Source organism: Meles meles, chromosome 2, assembly GCF_922984935.1.
Source record: "Meles meles chromosome 2, mMelMel3.1 paternal haplotype, whole genome shotgun sequence".
In the NCBI taxonomy this organism is placed as follows: domain Eukaryota; kingdom Metazoa; phylum Chordata; class Mammalia; order Carnivora; family Mustelidae; genus Meles; species Meles meles.
In genome coordinates, this window is record NC_060067.1 from 152,423,428 (window position 1) to 152,441,809 (window position 18,382).

Consider the following 18,382-nt stretch of genomic DNA (forward strand, 5'->3'; position numbering starts at 1 on the left):
AGTGGCCGCCCCAAGTCACTCACCCAGCGCATGGCTGACCAACCTTGCTGGCCTCCCCGGGACGGAGGGGCTGGCGGGGATGCGGAATTTCAGGGCTAAGGCGGGGACAGTCCCCGGCAACCCGGGGCTGGAAGCCGGGGACCTTGCGTTCCCCCAGTCCGTCTGCCCCTCAGGCGGGTGAGGAGACCGTCCGGGGCTGAGACTCGCTCCCAGCCACGAGGCGGCCCCCAGGGCGGGCGGCGGCTGGCCAGGGAACTGGGGGAGGGGTCCCTGCGCCCTCCACCGCCCCGGCGGGCCCCGGGCGGAGACCCGCGGCGGCACAAAGAGGCCCGGCCGCGGCAGTTTTGAACCTCCCGAGGAAGTGGATCTGGGCCGGGGCCCAGGGCGTGACGGGGAGGACGGGAGCGCGCCCGCGAGCGAGGGGGAGGCAGGAGGCGGGAGGCGGGGAGCGCGGGGCGCGGGGCGGCCGCAGACCTCGCCGGCCTCCAGCGGGAAGCGCGCGCGCGGGCGGCGGCGGCAGCGGGATGGGCGGCCCGGGGCCCCTCGGCTGCGACCCCGCGGACCCTCCCCTCGGCGCGCCGCCTCCGCAGCCGGGCGCTCGAGCGGGCGGCGCGTAGGGCGGCGAGCGGGCGCCGGCAGAGGAGCCGCCGGCTTCACCCCACCCCTGGCCACTCCGCAGCTCGAGCCGCCGCCCCGGGGCGCTCCCGAGGCCCCGCAGGAGGGACCATGAAAGGTAAGCCGCGCGCGCGGGAGGGCCGAGGAGAACCCCCGCTGGCCCCCCGCACCCCCATCCCACCCCGCCGGCGGGGCTGCGGAGGGGACGACGCTCCCGGGGCGAGCTCTGGGCTCTCCCGCCCTTCTGAACCTCCCGCGGAAGGCATTGATGAACAGGACCGAGGGAGCCCTGATGTCTAGAGGAGGGGGAGAGTTCACACGCAGCCCCCTTCACAGTCCTCTTCTCACTCTGCATTGCTTTATCCCCAAAATAGTTGTAAATTCCAGAGAAGTTTCTGATCCCTTTAACCGGGTCAGTGCAAAAAGATGCCACCAGCCCAACTTTCTGGCCCTGTTAAAGCCCCATCCAGGGACCCATTTCAGAGGCTCCTGCAGCCTCTACCTAGACTTCTGGGCCGGAGGTCAGGCCTAGGACTCTCCTCCAGGAGCTTCAGCCCCTTCCTCAGGAGAGACCTTTGTGTTCAAGTCCTTCAGCCCAGACCCTGCCCTACCAGACCCCTGAACCCCGGCTAACCCACCCGCCAACCTCCCAGGGACACAGCAGCTGGGAAGGGCCCCTGGTTCAGGCCTGAGCTTTCCTGAGGGCACTGGGTCATCTCCACCATAGCTCTTGCAGCCAGATCCTGGGATGGACACGAGAACAGGACTCGATCCCAGGTGCTCATACCTGGGCCTGGCTTTCTGGAGGCCCGGGAAAAAGCACACTTCGTCTTAACATCATTTTCAAGCTAGGGAAGCAGCAGGCATTGGAATCATCCCATGGGACAGGATGATTTATGTTTTGAATGCTCTGTTCTGTGCTTATTAATAATCCCTCCCTAGCGCCTCGCTCAGGCAGGTGCTGAGCTCCTGGCAGTAAGAACCTCCCCACTCCTTTGACTTGTTGAATGTGGGGACTGAAAAAGACCTTGGAGATCTTCTAAAGGGCTTTAAACTCTACTCTGGAGTGTTGTTGAAGAAGCAGCTCTGTTGGTGTCCTTTACATAGAAGGGAATGAAGAAAGAGGTCTCACAGGCAAACCTCTGACAGAGTACAGCCAACATGTTGTATAGTTGAAGAAACAGACCAAACAGGTAGAAGCGGCTTCATGGGTATGCAAACCTGTGCCCCCCAACAGGTCCCCGCACTCGGAAGGCCTTGTACTAGGTTTAATGTCTTGAAATTCGTAAAAACTTTTAAACAGGGTCCTCTCATGCTTCTGTTTTGCACTGGGCTCTACAAGTTATGTTTCTGGTCCTATGGCTAGGAGAAGGAACTTGCTTAAGAGTCACAGCTAGTCAGGGGGACCAGAGCTCAGGGGCCCGACTTCCAGACCAGAGCACTGGCTAACATACCCCTGCCTCTCTGTCGCTTCCTTCCCTCTGGCCTCTGGCCCCTCTGTGCTTCCGGATGGCCTCACCATGTCTTGGGCTGTCTGGGATGAGGCAAGCAATTTATAAGCAACCCCAGGGAGTTCCCTTGGCTGCAGAGAGCAGCCTCGCCCACAAAGCTCCTGCTCTCAGCTACCACATCTTACAGAACTGCACCCACCCCCGTTAGCTGGCCTGGGGCAGGTCATTACCCAAAAGTCTCTGGAAGGGTCTTAGACCACATCTCACCACAGGCTCGGGGCCCACTCTGCTCTGGACCTTAATGACGATGGTAAGATGCTACACGTACTCGGAGTGGTTTGGCTTCACCAACATTCTTGACAAACACTGTAAGAGAAAATCTAGTGAGGGAAAGACAGGACAGAAGTCCTCTGAAATGGTGGAGACATCCTGCTCCCATTGAGGAGGGAGTTAGGAGCACATGACCTGCTTTCTGAAACTCAGCAAGGCAATTCCAGTCCTCTGAGTGGAAGAGGAACAAGCTGGTGTGGATGACTATTTGGAGGAGAAAGGGCTGGCTGGAAGTCTGTGGGCTCCCTCCTGGCATTCCTAAGGTCTGCTCCTCTCACCTCCTTTTCCCCAATTCTCAACCAACAGCCTCACCAACCAGGTGGGGCTAAATTCCTGTTCACTGAGGCCTTTGGGGCAGCTCTCATGTATTTTTCCTCCAGCCTCCGGGAAACCTTCCGTGATCTCTTGTAACACCCCAGGGGCATAGGCTGCAGTTCGGGAAGACAAGGCTTAATTTCCAGTATCTCTACGGGGTCTTCCCTCGTCCTCCCTAGGAGCCAGGAGGAGCGACCACCTCTACCTGAGATGGAAAAAGCAGGGCAGACAGCAAATATTTGGCCTTTGGATCTGTGGAGTTGGAAGAAGCAGGACTAGATTTCACCCACACGGAAAAAGTAAAGTGCCCAGCAAAGCAGGGCGGCCCTTCCAGACTGGCCCTTCCCCAAGGGGAACTGGCTTCCAAGCCTCCTCCAAAGGCCCACCAATCGGAGAAATACATCTGTTGGCCAACATTCACCTCCCCCCTCAAAGCCAAACACGGTGATGTTATGCTTTGTCAGGGAGAGGGGTGTTGGTGGGGACGGCACTTAAGGAAACGCGTGTGCTGAGAAACACGGCCACCAGTGGCCAAGAGCCAGGCCTCCTCTGCCAGCCAAGCTGTTTCCACCCGAGGGCCCCTCCTGCCTGCTTGCTTGCCTGCCTGCCTGCCTCTGGCCAGGCCTCCCAGGCAGCAGCATTTTTCCATGTGGGCCGGTACCTGGCCCCAGGTGTCCCTTCTCGCACCCGAGGGGCATAGAGCTGCCACCAGCCCATCTTGGAGCTTCCCACTGGCTTGTCTGAGACCTTAACAGCCACCTGTGGGATGCTGTGCACACCTGTGGTGAGAGCCCTCCCAGCTCTGTCAGCCGCACCCCCCCCCCCCCATGCTATAGGAACAGCCTGGTCCCCTGGGACTGGAGAGTCAAAGACCTGGGCCCTATTCCTGGCCCCACGTGAGGCTCTGGTCAAAGTGTTTCCCTCTCGGGGCCCCATTCTCCTCCTGGGTGGTCCCTGAGGCCCCTCGTGCCCTGACGTAATGTGACCCAGCCCAGGAACTCTGAGCCTGAGGACCATTTGGGGAGCGGAAGTAACTTGGTGGAGAGATGGTTGGAAGCAGGCCCACTGCACGAGCAGCTCTTTGCCCCTGGGAGACTTGTCCTCAGCTGCCATGGACAGGGCAGAGTCACACCCTGCTGTTCCCCCAGCAAAGGAGGAATAGCCCCTCCCTACAGAATCAGAGACCAGTGCTCACACTCCATGGACAAAAGTGTGGACAGGCAGAGAAAGGGCTGCAGAGTACAGCCGTGTGATCCCAGGAAAATCTACCACATGTGGCTTAGCAGAGGAGATTGTATCCAATCACAAGTGGGTAGACTGTGCCCACTTTGAAAGCCTGACCCCCATCCTCAGACCGTGGGCGCTGGAAGGAACCTGATTCTAGAAGAAAAGGAGCTGATGTGGCAGGGTGTAAAGAGTCATTGAACAGCTCAGTTTTTGGGGGGGACCTGAGGGCTCGGATGATGGAGATTAGTTCCAAACCCTCGGACATACACACACACACACACACACACACACACGTGCACTGCTCACCTTGCCCTCCAGCTGGGGTCATTTTGATACCCGAAGACTCTCATCCCAAAGCTAATTTGAGAGAAAAAAGAATTCTGCTTCTCAGCAGGTGTTTGCTGGAATAGCTTAGCAGGTTTCCTGGAGGACAGGGAGCTGTGCTAGGTGTGAGGCCTGCGAGTCCAGCAGTGGGACGGACCAGGCCCCTCATCACTCGCATATATGCTGCCCGTGTTTGCTTATGTTTCGGTTAGCAGGTGCATGTATGTGTGCATGTGTTGTGAGCACTGAACCAAGGTTAGAGGGAGCCCTCTCACCCACCAGCTTTATAAGCTAGTAGCCATGATGGAGTCATTGATGCTCTCCGGCCACCTCCTCGGCAAGTACACTGGATCGTCTTTAATATTCGTTCCAGCTCTAACATCCTCCTCTGTGATTTCTCCTTCTGAGAGGGCGCGCTTATTTATTTATTTTATTTGAGTCATGTTGACACGCAACGTTAACTTAGTTTAGGGTTAGGACAGAGCTGTGCTCACCAAAAAGCATAACAGCCATCTGTCACCCCGCAGCACTGTTACAATATCATCAACTCTGTTCCTTGTGCTGTGTCTTTTATGCTCAGGACTTACTCACTTTGCAACTGAAAGCCCGTATCTCCTACTCCCCTTCACCCATTTTGCCAGCCCCCCCCAACCTCCCTTCTGGCAACCATCTGTCTCTTCTCTGTATTTATAGATCTGATTCTGCTCTTTGTTTATTCATTTGGTTGTTCTTTTCCCCCAGATTCCATGTATAAGTGAAATCATATGGTATTTGTCTTTCTCAGTCTGTCTTCCTTCACTTAGCATAATATTCTCTGGTTCCATCCATGTTGCTGCAAGTGGCAAGGTTGCATCCTTTTTCGTGGCCATGTAATATTCCACTCTATATAGATACACCACTCTCTCTCTATATATATATACCAGGTATATATACATTTCTATTTATCCATACATCTATTGATCTGTATCTATTTTTTTCTCCAAATAAGACTGTGGAACCCACAGAGTAGTGTTAGAACGAGAGGTGCATGAATATGGTGACCCTGGCTGCCTTCTTCTCACCTCACTGTCTCCCAGTGGCTGTCACTTAGGAGGTATCCACTACATCCCCCAGTGCGTAAATCTGAGTCCCCAATTACGCTGAAATCCTTAAAGGCAAGAGGAACATCATGGGATTCCCAGAACCTAATGTCAGTCTCCAATAAAGACTTGTGCTTCTATTGCACATTTACTGACTATCTGCCGTATGTCAGAGCTTGTATGTCTATCTGTACCTAAGGGCCAAGGAAGATGCAAAGAAGGGCTCCACATCCTTTCTCTCAAGGAGCTTACCCTTTGCTAGAACTGGTTCTTTTCCCTGTGCCCCGCCTTCGCTGCTCCTCTTCTGGATGACCCTGGCAGCAGCTGTGGAGCCTCTGGTTCTTAGGGTGCACCCATTCTTGAACAGTCTTACCCAGCTGTGTGGATCTGACACATGGGGATAGGCTGGTGCAGCCAGGTTTACAACGCTGGGCTCTGGACACCTATTACAAAGAGGGTAACACCTCTCGCTAAAGACCTGCAGAGACCTCCTTCAAGGCTCGGATGAGATACCTTCACGTCCACCTGAACCCTAAGCTAAGCTATTCTTTATTCTGGGATGTTGCCCCACACTCCGGTGGTTTCTGCCCTCACGCAGACAAGACAGACACACTTAAGAGGAAAACCAGAAAATGAAGGGAGAAGAAATAACTGATCAGATGACTGGTCTATACAGTGGATTCGGTAGGAATCCTGGGGAGAAAGAGCATTACAAGTTGGGGGCACCTTGGAGAGGCTTTCAGGAAGAATTGAAGGGTAGACATAGACTTGTTGCATTTAATCTTTTTATAGTACATAGGCATTAGGAAAATTTTTGAAAAATTTAGTAACGGGGGAAAGAAAAAGTACTTATGTGAACTCCTACCCCTCAAAAAAAATTGACAAGATTTGGAGGAGCATTCTTCCAGAAATCTTTCCGGGTGTGTTTGCACACAGATATTTTTTTTTTTTTTGTATGGATAAGACTATATTTTCCATGTTATTCAGTATATGTATTTTTATTTTTATTTTTTTAAAGATTTTGCCCATTTATCAGAGAGAGAGAGAGAGCAAGCACAAACAAGGGGAGCAGCAGGCAGAGGGAGAAGCAGGCTCCCCTCTGCGCAAGGAGCCAGATGTGGGACTCAATCCCAGGACCCCGGGATCATGACCCAAGCTGAAGTCATCAGATGTCCAATTGACTGAGCCTCCCAAGCATCCCTCTTTATATGTATTTAAAAAAATTCAACAATAGAACATAGATATTTCCCCTGGGCCAAAAATAGAGATCTGCACTATTTTTAAAATGGTTGCATAATATTCCATATACACCTTTCGATCATTTATTTAACCAACCCCTTCTTGATGGGCCTTTGAGTCATTTACATTTTTCCTCGGTTTTACCATAGCACGCAGTGATAATTTTTACACATCCATCTTTGCCTCATGGTGTAAGTATCTCCTGAGGAAGAAACTCCTAGAAGGGGGTTTGGGGAGTCCAAAGGCACACTCATATGAAGTTTGGAAACAGAGTGCCACACTGTCCCACGGGCACAAGCAGACACTTCATTCCCACGGGGTTTGAGGTGTAACACCTGGAGCAAGTTTGAGGAAGGTGGAGAATTTTGATCTTTTCAGGAAAGGAGGAAGTGAGTTCTTCATCTTTGGAGAATAGCGGGCTGAGAAGAGGAGGAGTGATGGCGACGATCCAGGGGCCAGGACTTGGATGAAGGCAACTCCACAGGGCTCTCAGCTCCCAGAAGGGCTCCTCCCCAATCGCGCTGGGTTTCCCCTGAGCAGTGCAGAGAAAACAAGCTGAGGGGCTGAAGGCACAAGGGCCAGAAGAGAAAGGTAACGGCTCCAGCAAGCTGAAGCTTTTCCCGGGAGGCTCGACTCATGGCAGGATGGAGTAAGGAGTAAAAAGACTTAGTGCGGTGGGGAGTGGGAAGAGTAGTGGGAATGGCCCTGGAGATCCTGCGGATGGATCGGCAGGGAGCTTTCTGCTGCAGAGCGCACAGCGGCTAAGCTGTGGTTGTGGCACAGAGGAGAACCATAGATCCTGGGTCTAGGAGCCCAGAGGTCCAGAGAACCAAGGGACATTCAACAAATGTTTTCTCCATTAAAGTTGATGGCAGGAGATAGGATAAAAAAAGTAATCCAGCCCAGGCGATGGGCTTATCCAGAACAGTGTTCCCTGAAGCTGGTGCATTTCATTCCTAAAGTCATAATAGCCGACTCAATGCCTGAATACCAGTTCTCAATAACTGAATACCATGGGATTTAATGCATCTTTTTCTTTTTTTTCAAGAATGTCAGGAAGTTCTACAATCAAGTGTTTGAGAAACATAAAAATAAACACAGATTGAAGTGAGCTTTTTTTGTGTGTGTGGGACTTGTCAAAATCTTCACTGTGTTAGTGTGAGTTTCTAAGATGGTAGATAGGGTATGCAGTATTTTCTAGACTTACTTGATCAAAGAACTTTTTTTCACAAAGAGTAATTTAGAATTCTGAAGTGTTTCACAGGACATAGTTTGAAAAATAGGTTTCTTTCTTTCTTTCTTTCTTTCTTTTTCTTTCTTTTGTGTGTTGGGGGAACGGACAGAGGGCAAGAGAGAGAGAATCCCAAGCAGGCTCCCACACCCAGTGCAGAGCTCAGCAATGGGCTTGATTTCATAACCCTCAGATCGTGACCTAAGCCGAAATCAAGAGTTTGATGCTTAACTGACCGAGCCACCCAGACACCCTGAAAAATGGATTTCATGAAAGTTGGAAATCGGTCCTGAGCATAAGTGGCACGGAGAATGGACAATAAATGACAGTAACAATTCCAGTAGGACTGAAAAAGAATCGCAATAAAAATGACAGCTACTGCCATTTATCAGTATTTACCGTGTGCCAGGTACTTATCATCTGTCACCTCGTTGGGCTTCCACAGCATCTCTGTGAATCTAGTTTGCACATGAAGCTGAGAGAGGGAAGAGGGTCCCCATGAGAAAGAGAACAGGGACTTCAAACAGTGAAACACGAGGAGAGGGGTTCAAAGATCCAGAAATGTCAACAGAGACAAAGGAACTGGTTTTTCCCATGCGTCTCCCCCATTCCCATGGGATTTTGGGGTTCAGGGGAGGAGCTGCTGTCTGCACAAAGGAGGACCCATGTGTACGTGATGGTGGGGGAGAGCTGGGTCTCTTGCATGGAGTGAATAACGAGGGTTGTCTTCTCGCCTGGAGGCTACAACACCTCTTGACGCGGTGTCTAGAAACGGAGTGGGCATTTGGAATTACCACAATGACCAGGGATGGCCGCTGACATTTAGGATGCCAAAGTCTGCACAGCGTGGGTAAATGCCGTCTAACGAAGAATTGCGCCACCCAGAGGTTGAGTGCTCCCCCCGGAAACACAGAGGGTGAGAAAGGGGAGGAAAGTCACTGGGAACAGAGAGGGTTTAGGAGAAAGGGCCGTTTCCCCTCAGCCTGTGTGGTGACCAGGAGCGCAATGGAAGGCAGGCTGTGGGCTGGCTCAGAGGATTCAGACAGAGGTGGCAGGAGGAGAGAGAAAACCTGTCCCAGAGCATCGAATGGGATTTTAGGAGCAAAGGAGCAGAAAGGAGGTGATTGTTACAGGGAAGCAGATCATGACAACTGGAAGAGCAGGAGAATCTGAAAGGGAAGGACCAGGTCAATTAGAGCAGAGAGGGGTAGACTGATCCCCCCGGACTGTAGATGTGTCCACAAAGGAAGCCCGTGGGGAGGGGGAAATGGCAGGAGGGTTCTGATGAAAACAATTTTGCAACCTTAATTATAGCATTCTGGAAACTTAAACTATAGCTATTTTGTAACTTTAAATATAGCATTGGCTCCTGAGAAGACTCTGAAATCTTTATTTTTGCCGACCCAATTGGCTGTTTTGAAAACCCACTCTGTGAACTCCGTAGAAGATAATCATCAAAATATGTTCCTTGAAGTTCCCAAAGAAAGCCCTTTTATTCAGTTCCTCGAATCTCTCCCCCTTGCTGACTCTGACGGAAGATTGCAGTCCCAGAAAGGCTGCGGAGTGAATTAACTCCATATTTTTGGTCAACCGAGAGAAAGACGGCGTTGGCAACCACAGGCCAGTTAGCTGTTGGTTCACAGGTCCGAGCTGTTTTCTACCCGCCCCCGCCCCCCGGGAAGGGAACTGAGTTCCACCCCAACAGAGTCAGCAGTCACGCCTAACAATGTGCCAAGACACGCACCTTCGATTACACTTTCTACGTGGCTATGTGGGAGCAGAGGCTTAAAAAAAAAAAAAGTGGTTTCTCTTGTGGCTGTCCTTCTGATATTTGAGTCGACTATTATGACCTTAGGAATGAAAAGAACAAACGCTCTTTCCAATCTTTAGTGAGTCTGAGCTTGCAACACTGGCCTTCGAAGGCTGTTGGATTTTTTGTTTGTTTGTTTGTTTGTTTTAAGCATACTGCCTGGACTTTGAATAGAGAGCACTAGATGAAGCCTGGTGGTGCCTTTGGTATGTCTTTCACAGGCCTGACTTCTTTAGCACCGTGACCGGCGTATTCCCTTGTGACAGCGGTAAACCCTTGGGACCTCTGGACCGCTGTGAGAGAGGGGCCTTCCCAAAGACTTACCGTCCAGGCATTATCATCGCTTCTCCATTGTCCTTTGCCAAGCCTACCCCTCTTGTCACAATTTATCCTGGAGTCAGTAATACGGGAAAAGGAAGGAAAAAAAGAACACAATGGAGCCTATTTCCCTTTCTGGAAATGCAGTCTCCCTTCAGGTGCCCATGGCTTGCAATACGGCCTCTCCTTCAGCCACTGCAGACAGCTGGCAGCCCACGACGTCTGACATTCAGGTCCCCTCAGTTTTCGGTATTACCAGACATACTCTGTGTCAGGCATAACATGTATGGCAAAGGGAAGAGTCGCAGCCTTATTTTAGAGGGCTGTAAGATGCTGCTGGTATTCTAAGGCTTTTAATTAAGACACTACTGGGAAAAAATACCCATGCCCCTCTAGAGAGGCCTTTTAGCTTTAGGAGAGGAATATCCTATCCCTTGTTCTAGTTCTGAGAAAGGCAGGGGAAGCAGACCTGACATTCTCCTGTGCATTCCGGCTTCATTCCTTTTCAATTCAAACACAAGGTTCCGTCTGCTGCTTTAAGCCTTTGCATCCTCAATGCATTAACACTCCCAGCACTCCCTAGTCATAGAGAACTAAGAATAGACCAAATTTAAACCATATTTGAAGTCATTAATCTTTTTTTTTAATCTTTATTTTTTAATAAAAATGAGCTCTTAATTGAGACAGCGGAAGTTAAGAATTAACTAGGGATGCAGACCTTCTCATAGAGTCAGCAAACCCATCTTTCTTGAACACCCACTCCATGATCAGCCTGGGGCTGACCAAGGCTGGAGGAAGATTTCAGACCTTAAGGAGATGTAGAGAGATGTCAGGTCTGGATGGAGAAGGCTGTGTGCGGCCCTGCGAGCTGTCTGTACGTGCGCTTGGATCTGCCTTCAGATCCTCGGACTTTCAGGAACCACAAACTAGGGGGCAGGTCACTTTCCTTCTCCAAGCCTTTGTACCATGACAGATGGGCTCTGCGGCTTGTCAGCTCCTTCCCACACTCCCTATCTCTGAAAACTGTTTGGAAAGCTGGTATACCCAACACTAAGTCAGATCTCAGCATAAGGCGTGGGAGACGGAGAGGGGGAGGAAAGTCGTTTCCTGTCTCTATCCACTCCACTTGGCCCTGCTCGAGGAGGGAGTACAGACTCCTGTCTAATCAATCATCCTCTGATCAATCACAGCCTCTGGATCCTGAAGCCAAGATTTTCTTAGTGCTTTCTGTCTGTTTCTTCTTCTGTCTCCGACCGGAACAATCTTGGTGTAATGTGAATATAATGAGCCTGTACTCGCAAAGCGTTTGGCTTATAAAAGCCTCCCAAATGCTTTGGATTATGTTCCCATTAACATGAACAGGGGTAAAGTGGAGAGTTGCTAGAGCACTCCAGACATAGGTAAATTAGGGGTCCCCAAGGCCCATGGCTCAGGGCCGGTGAACAGGAAGTCCAAAGGATTAGAAAAAGGAGGAGACCCCTTTGGGGATCATGGAGGGTGTGAGCTACGGAGCTGAGAGGTCAACAGAAGGAACAGTGCCAAATGCTTGTGAACCCCTCATCTACAGAGAGCCAAGTTCTGGGCTGGCAACTGTCATTTCCCTGCCTGTGGGCTGCAAAGTACTGGAACGGGGTCTTTCTTAATTCCCACTCGGTAACGATTGCCAATTTGGGGGGCCCTCAGTGGGAGAGCAGAGTGATGACAAAGCTGTGTGCTTTTGTTGTGGGGGAGGTGTTTGCTCAAGGTCGGTGTCAGCCTCGCTTGATTTAAGTCCTCCCAGCTCCCTTGCAAAGGCTATAAAGAGTGAAGTGATGAAATTGGCCTTGGAGCCAGAGCAAGGAGGAGGCCGAGTCCCGAGGGAGTGCAGAGAAGCACCATCAAGGGGTGGGGAGAAATGAGAAACAGGGGCAGGAAGGCCTAGAAGGCATTTCTGCTCCAACAGATGGAAGGAATACTTCCCCCGGGGACCACGGCTGCGGTACATCCGACAGCGCGCGGCTCGGTTCCGGCTGAGATCATCTGGGGCTGGGAGGCTGCTTAGGGTGAGGTGTTGGTCAGACGGGAGAGCATGGAAGGCACCAAGGGATCTGAGCCTGTCTCATAGAGGCATACGTTTATGGGAAAGGGATGGGAACACTGATAACCCCCCAGGCACAGTCACCCTCATAAACTATTGGCAGATTGACGACAGGATGGCAGCCTGAGACACAGCGAGGGGCTGGAAAGATTGATTTCTCAGGTTATTGATGAGGGGATCTCATCGTGGTACCTGCCATATAGACCTCCTTCTCCCACTCCCAAGACCCCAGACCACACACACACACTCATGAGAGCCCACTAGCTCCATCAGAGAGCGGTTACCTGAAGTCCATTATTGTGGAGAGGAAAACAGCCAGAATTCAGGAGGTTTTGCCAGTGGCTGGCTCTGTGACTAGCCAGGCATGAAAACATAACCCCCTGCCCCCAACTCAGTTTCCTCACCTATAAAATGGGAAGAATGACTTCCCACCCTATTTCTCTCTCAGGCTAGCCATAAGAACCAAAGGCAAAAATGGGTATGAACCCAGCTCTCCGCCCTGTCCCCTAGATTGACTCCGTCTTTGAAAGTGGGACACTAACCTTGGTCTCTTGACCAAGCTTCCCGTGGATCCCACATCAAGCACAGACCAGTTTAGGACTGGGAAGCATAATGTAAAATCATTGATTCTTTTACAATTGTGTTTGTTGAGCAATTTCTCAGTGCCATCCACTGCCCTCAGGTCTGGGTAAAGCAGAGAACAAGACAGGCACATTCCCTGCCCTCAGGTTTAAACACTGGGGGAAAGAGCTGCCAAAGAAATAATAAGAGATAGATCGCCTTCTGCAGCAGGAGGACACAGACCACTCCCACGTTATCTCTAACAAGGGACGGGTCCAGTTGGGAAGCTCAAGGAAGGCCACTGAGGAAGTGACGTCTAAGCTGTGACCTAGAGGACAAGCAGAAGGCATTCTTGGCAATGATGGTGGCATCTTTAACTTGGGTTTATCTCCATCCCTCCCCTCCTGAGCCCATTTGCAGCTCCTTCACTTACCGAGGGTCCTTGCCCACTTTGCCTCTTGGCTCCCGTCTTGATCGGTGGTCACAACTGCACAGCGTTTGGAAAATGAGGTCTCGGGGCCACTCGGACTGCTTCAAGGTCATGGCCAGAGCCCATGAGCCCCCATCGCATGCTTAGTTAGCACCTCCCCTGCACTTCTAGCCACTCCCTTGTTACAGAAGCCAGGTTTCTTGGCATCTGTGGGACCTTTGCTCTTTTCTCTGAGGAGGCAGTAGGCACGGCAGGAAAGATTTCCAAATTCAGATCTCAGCTTCACCACACATTCTGTGTGCTGTTAAGCAACATTCTTAACTTTTCTAAATTTCAGTATTTTTGTCCATAGAAGTGATACTTATTTGTTAGATAGAGATGGAGAGATAGTGGAAGAGGGAACACAAGCAGGGGGAGTGGGAGAGGGAGAATCAGGCTTCCTGCTGAGCAGGGAGCCCAAGGCCCCACGTGGGGCTTGATCCCAGGGCCCTGGAATCATAACATGAGTGAGCCAAAGGCAGATGCTTAATGACTGAGCCACCGAGGCACCCCTTAGACTGTAAAGTATATAGGGTTGTTGCGAAGATTGCCCCAAGACAGGACCCAAATTTTAACACATTAAAAGGAAGAAAGAAAAACAGAACTTCATGCTTTTACCCTTAGGGTCCCCAGCTTAAAACATGCTTGGGTTATGAAGTTTATGTAGTAAACACCAAGTGAATGGCCAAATGCATAGCTAAAGTTGAAAGAAAACTGAGGAAGTTTCTGAAGACCAAGAAAAAAAATTTCAATCAGGAGCAGAAATCCGCGGGTCAACAAAGACAGAATCTGGGTGTCAGGAACCTAGAGTCTTGGGAGTAGGAGGAACAAGGCTGCGAATGGCACAAAAAGGGGGACAGTGGACCTGAAGACCCCCACAAGAAAGCCTGCCACATTGTGTCACCCTGTGAAACTCTGGAATAGCCATTATTGTGTTTGTTTGTGTGTTTTCCCCCAGTCTTTTCTGATGGGTCAATGCCCATACCTCTGGCTAAAGCTTTTGAAGCTCCCCCACATCTAGTCTGCTTCTTGGAAAAAAGGGAAGGGGAGGGGCAAGAGGTTGGAGGAGGGGGGATGCCAGAGAGCGACTAGAAAACTGCATGTCTCCAGAGAGTCCAGAGAATGGAAAGGACTGTGCCAGGTAAATGCAGGCTTGCCCTCACATGGGCCCGGAGTCCAGTTTATATTCCTTGTGCATACTTGGGCAACCCAATTTAATCACTCAAACTACTGTGGTCCCAGACTGGCACCTGGCAAAAGTCAAGGAAATCCCCCTCTGTCGTACCACCAGCAAAATGGGTTCTGAATCAAATACCAAGAAGATGTATGCTGTGGTCTTGTACATTTTGGCTACATTTTCCCTGAATTTCTGTCTTAGATACCATTGCCTTTCCTGATGAAGAATATCAGTGGCCATTTGTTTCCGCTGAAATAGTCAGCTGGTCATGAACTTCCTAGTCTGGATAGTTACTGTGTTGTTCATGATGGTGGCTGAGTCTTAAGCAGCCGGGGAGGGAAAAGGGAAGGGATATTTCTTGTAGTAGTCCTGGGGTTGGAAAATCAGCACTTTGCAGCCATCACAGCAAAGAATCATCAACAGATACTACCTTTAGGGAAAATTTTTATGAAGAGCAGTACACACGTGTCTCCTTACAGATGACTTATTAGTCTGAGGGAGGAGGAAAACCCTAGTAATTACTTTGTGGAGAAATCAGGCAACGCCTCAGGCAGGTGATCAAAATGAACATCACCTCTGAGGGACAGATGGACACTGTGTGCCTCCAGATGTGACAGCCAGAGCAGGACACACCATTGTGTGTGCAGTTTATTGGCCAAGAATGCATAACCCCAATCCAAGCAGGACCAAGCATGAGAAGAACACAAAGTGAGGATCATCACCTTAAAAGTATGTGGGAGGGGGCTGTCCTTTCCAAAAATATCAGCCATAAAAGTCAATAAAGGTGAAAGAGACAAGACAACAAAGTGCAACCCTTGACTTTAGACTGGCTCCTGTGCCAGAGAATAAAGGAAATCTGCAGGGGCGGGTGTTGGCGGACGGTAACACTGTAGGTTAGATAAAGTATAAAAGCAAATTCGTGATAAGCAGATATATGCACGTTGTCTTATTTTCTCTTCTTTCTTAAAAAAAGGTAGCATATTACATATGCTCCTCTGCATGTGCTGTTTTTATTTAATATGCCCTCGAAATGACTCCATGTCAGTGAATAGAGATTTCCTTATTCATTTGTATAGCTGCAAAGAGTCCCGCTGTGTGTGTATAACTATAGTATATTAACCAATTCCCCATAGTTGAACATTTAGGTAGTTCTTGCAATACAAGACAGTTGTTGCAATTACAAATAATCCCGCTGTGAATAGCTTTGTCATATACGTTTTCAGATTGTTGAAGGTGTATATTATGGATAAATTCATGGAAATGTGATTGTGGGGTCTAAGGGCAAATGTATATGTTAAATTCCCCTCTGCCAGGTCTGGACCATATGCATCCCCACCCCAACTCCCCGTAGCCTGGCTAGTGGAGTATATTGTCAACCTCTGCATTATTGACAATCTGACGGGTGAGAAATGATTTCACACCGTAGTTTTAAATTGCATTTACTGTGGAGCGCCTGGGTGGCTCAGTCACTTAAGTGTCTGACTCTTGATTTTGGCTCAGATCATGATCTCAGGGTTGTGAGACTGAGCCCCCACGTCAGGCTCTGTGCTCATCATGGAGCCTCCTTAAGATTCTCTCACTCCCTCTCCCTCTGTCCCTCCCCCACCTCTAAAAAAAAATAAATAAAAGTTCTTTAAAAATCAAAAATCTCATTTATCTTGTGAATAAAGTTGAACATCTTTTCATTTGTTTAGGGAACCTCTTTCTTTTTTTAAAAAAAGATCTTGTTTATTTATTTGAGAGAGAGCACATGAGTTGGGGGACAGAGGGAGAAGGGGAGAGAGGAGCAGGCTCCTCTCTGAGCGGGGAGCCCAACATGGGGCTCATTCCCAGGACCCTGAAATCATGACCTGAGTCAAAGTCAGATGCTTAACTAACTGAGCCATCCAGCACCCCTCATTTGTTTTGTTTCTTAAGTTCCACATACAAATGAAAACTTATGGCTTTGTCTTTCTCTGGTAGACTTATTTCTCTTAGCATTATACTCTCTGGTTCTATCCATGTTGCTACAAATGGCAGGGTTTCATTCTTTTTATGGTTGAATAATATTCCATGATATGTATATCACATCTCCTTTATTCATTCATCTCTCAATGGATGCTTGGGCTGTTTCCATAATTTGGCTATTGTAAATAATGCTGTAATAAATATCAGGATGCATGTATCCCTTTGAGTTAGTGTTTATTTTGGGAGTAAATACCCAGTAATATGGTTACTGGAGCATAAGGTCATGGCATAGTTGTATTTTTCTCTTTTTTTAACATCTTAATTTAATTTTTTTTTTTTTTTTAGTGTTCAAAGATTCATTGTTTATGCACCACACCCAGTGCTCCATGCAATACGTGCCCTCCACAATACCCACCACCAGGTTCACCCAACCCCGCACTCCCTTCCCTCCAAAACCCTTAGTTTGTTTCTCAGAGTCCACAGTCTCTCATGGTTTGTCTTCCCCTCCGATTTCCCCCAACTCCCTTCTCCTCTCCATCTCCCAGTGTCCTCCGTGTTATTCCTTATGCTCCACAAGTAAGTGAGACCATATGATACTTGACTCTCTCTGCTTGACTTATTTCACTCAGCATAATCTCTTCCAGTCCCGTCCATGTTGCTACGAAAGTTGGGTATTCATCCTTTCTGATGGAGGCATCATACTCCATAGCATATATGGACCATATCTTCTTTACCCATTCATCAGTTGAAGGGCATCTTGGCCCTTTCCACAGTTGGGCGATTTTTGAGGAACTTCTATACTCTTTTCCACAGTGGCTGCACCAGTTTGCATTCCCATCAACAGTGCACAAGTGTTCCCTTTTCTCCACATCTTCCCCAACACTTGTTACCTCTTGTCTTCTTGATAGTAGCCATTCCAACAGGTATGAGGTGATATTTCGTTGTGGTTTTGACTTGCATTTCCCTGATGATGAGTGAGGTAGAGCATCTTCTCTTCTGTCTACTGTCCGTCTGGATGTCTCCTTTGGAGAAATGTCTGTCCATGTTTTTTGCCCATTCTTAATCGCATTATTCATATTTTGGGTATTGAGTACATTCTTTATACATTATACATTACATACTTATACATTATAAGTATATACTTGATACATTATTTATGCATTTTGGATACTAACCCTTTATCTGATGTGTCATTTGCAAATATCTTCTCCCATTCTGTAGGTTGTTTTCTACTTTTGTTGATTGTTTCCTTTGTCATGCAGAAGCTTTTTATTTCGATGTAGTCCCAATAATTTATTTTTGCTGTTGTTTTCCTTGCCTCAGGAGACAAATCTAGGAAGATGTGTTATGGCTGATGTCAGAGAAATTATTGCCTGGGCTCTCTTCTAGGATTTTTATGGTTTCAGATCTCATAGTTAAGTCTTTAATCCGTTTTGAATGTATTTTTGTGTATGGTAAGAAAGTGGTCCAGTTTCATTCTTTTACAAGAGTTGTCCAGTTTTCCCAGCACCATTTGTTGATGTGACTCTTTTTCCCATTGCATATTCTTTCCTCCTTTGTCAAAAATTAATTGACCATATAATTATAGGTTTATTTCTGGGTTTTCTGTTCTGTTCCTTTGATCTATGTGTCTGTTTTTGTGCCAGTACCATACTGTCTTGATTACTATAGCTTTGTGATAATCCCAGTTTTGTTTTTCTTTTCAAGATTGCTTTGACTATTCGAGGTCTTTTGTGGTTCCATACAAATTTTAGGATTGTTAATTCTAGTTCTGTGAAAAATGCTCTTGGTATTTTGATAAGGATTGCATTAAAAGTGTAGATTGCTTTGGGTGGTATAGACATTTTAACAATATTTGTTCTTCCAATCCATGAACATGGAAGGTCTTTCCATTTCTTTGTGTCCTCCTCAATTTCTTCCAACAGGGTTTTAGGGTTTTCAGAGTATCGGCCTTTCACCTCTTTGGTTAGGTTCATTCCCAGGTATCTTATTGGTTTGGGCACAATTGTAAATGGGATTGATTCCTTAATATCTCTTTCTGCTGCTTCATTATTAGTGTACAGAAATGCAGCAGGGGTGCTTGGGTGGCTCATGATCTCAACTCAGGTTTCAATCTCAGGGTCATGAGTTCAAGTTCCAGTCTGTGTGGAGCCTACATTAAAAAAAAAAATGCAGTAGATTTCTATACATTGATTTTGTAACCTGTGACTAC

General features: G+C 48.6%; 1 protein-coding gene across 1 annotated transcript in view; it reads left to right on the top strand.

Annotated features, from left to right (window-relative positions):
• The first annotated feature begins 468 nt into the window (after positions 1 to 468).
• The window catches only part of SCARA3 (scavenger receptor class A member 3), a 50,875-nt gene continuing 32,961 nt past the window's right edge, over positions 469 to 18,382 (top strand). The window contains exon 1 of the mRNA XM_045997998.1: positions 469 to 733. Within this exon, the coding sequence (XP_045853954.1) occupies positions 727 to 733 (7 nt within the window). The 5' untranslated portion in view covers positions 469 to 726. The remainder of the gene's footprint in view (positions 734 to 18,382) is intronic.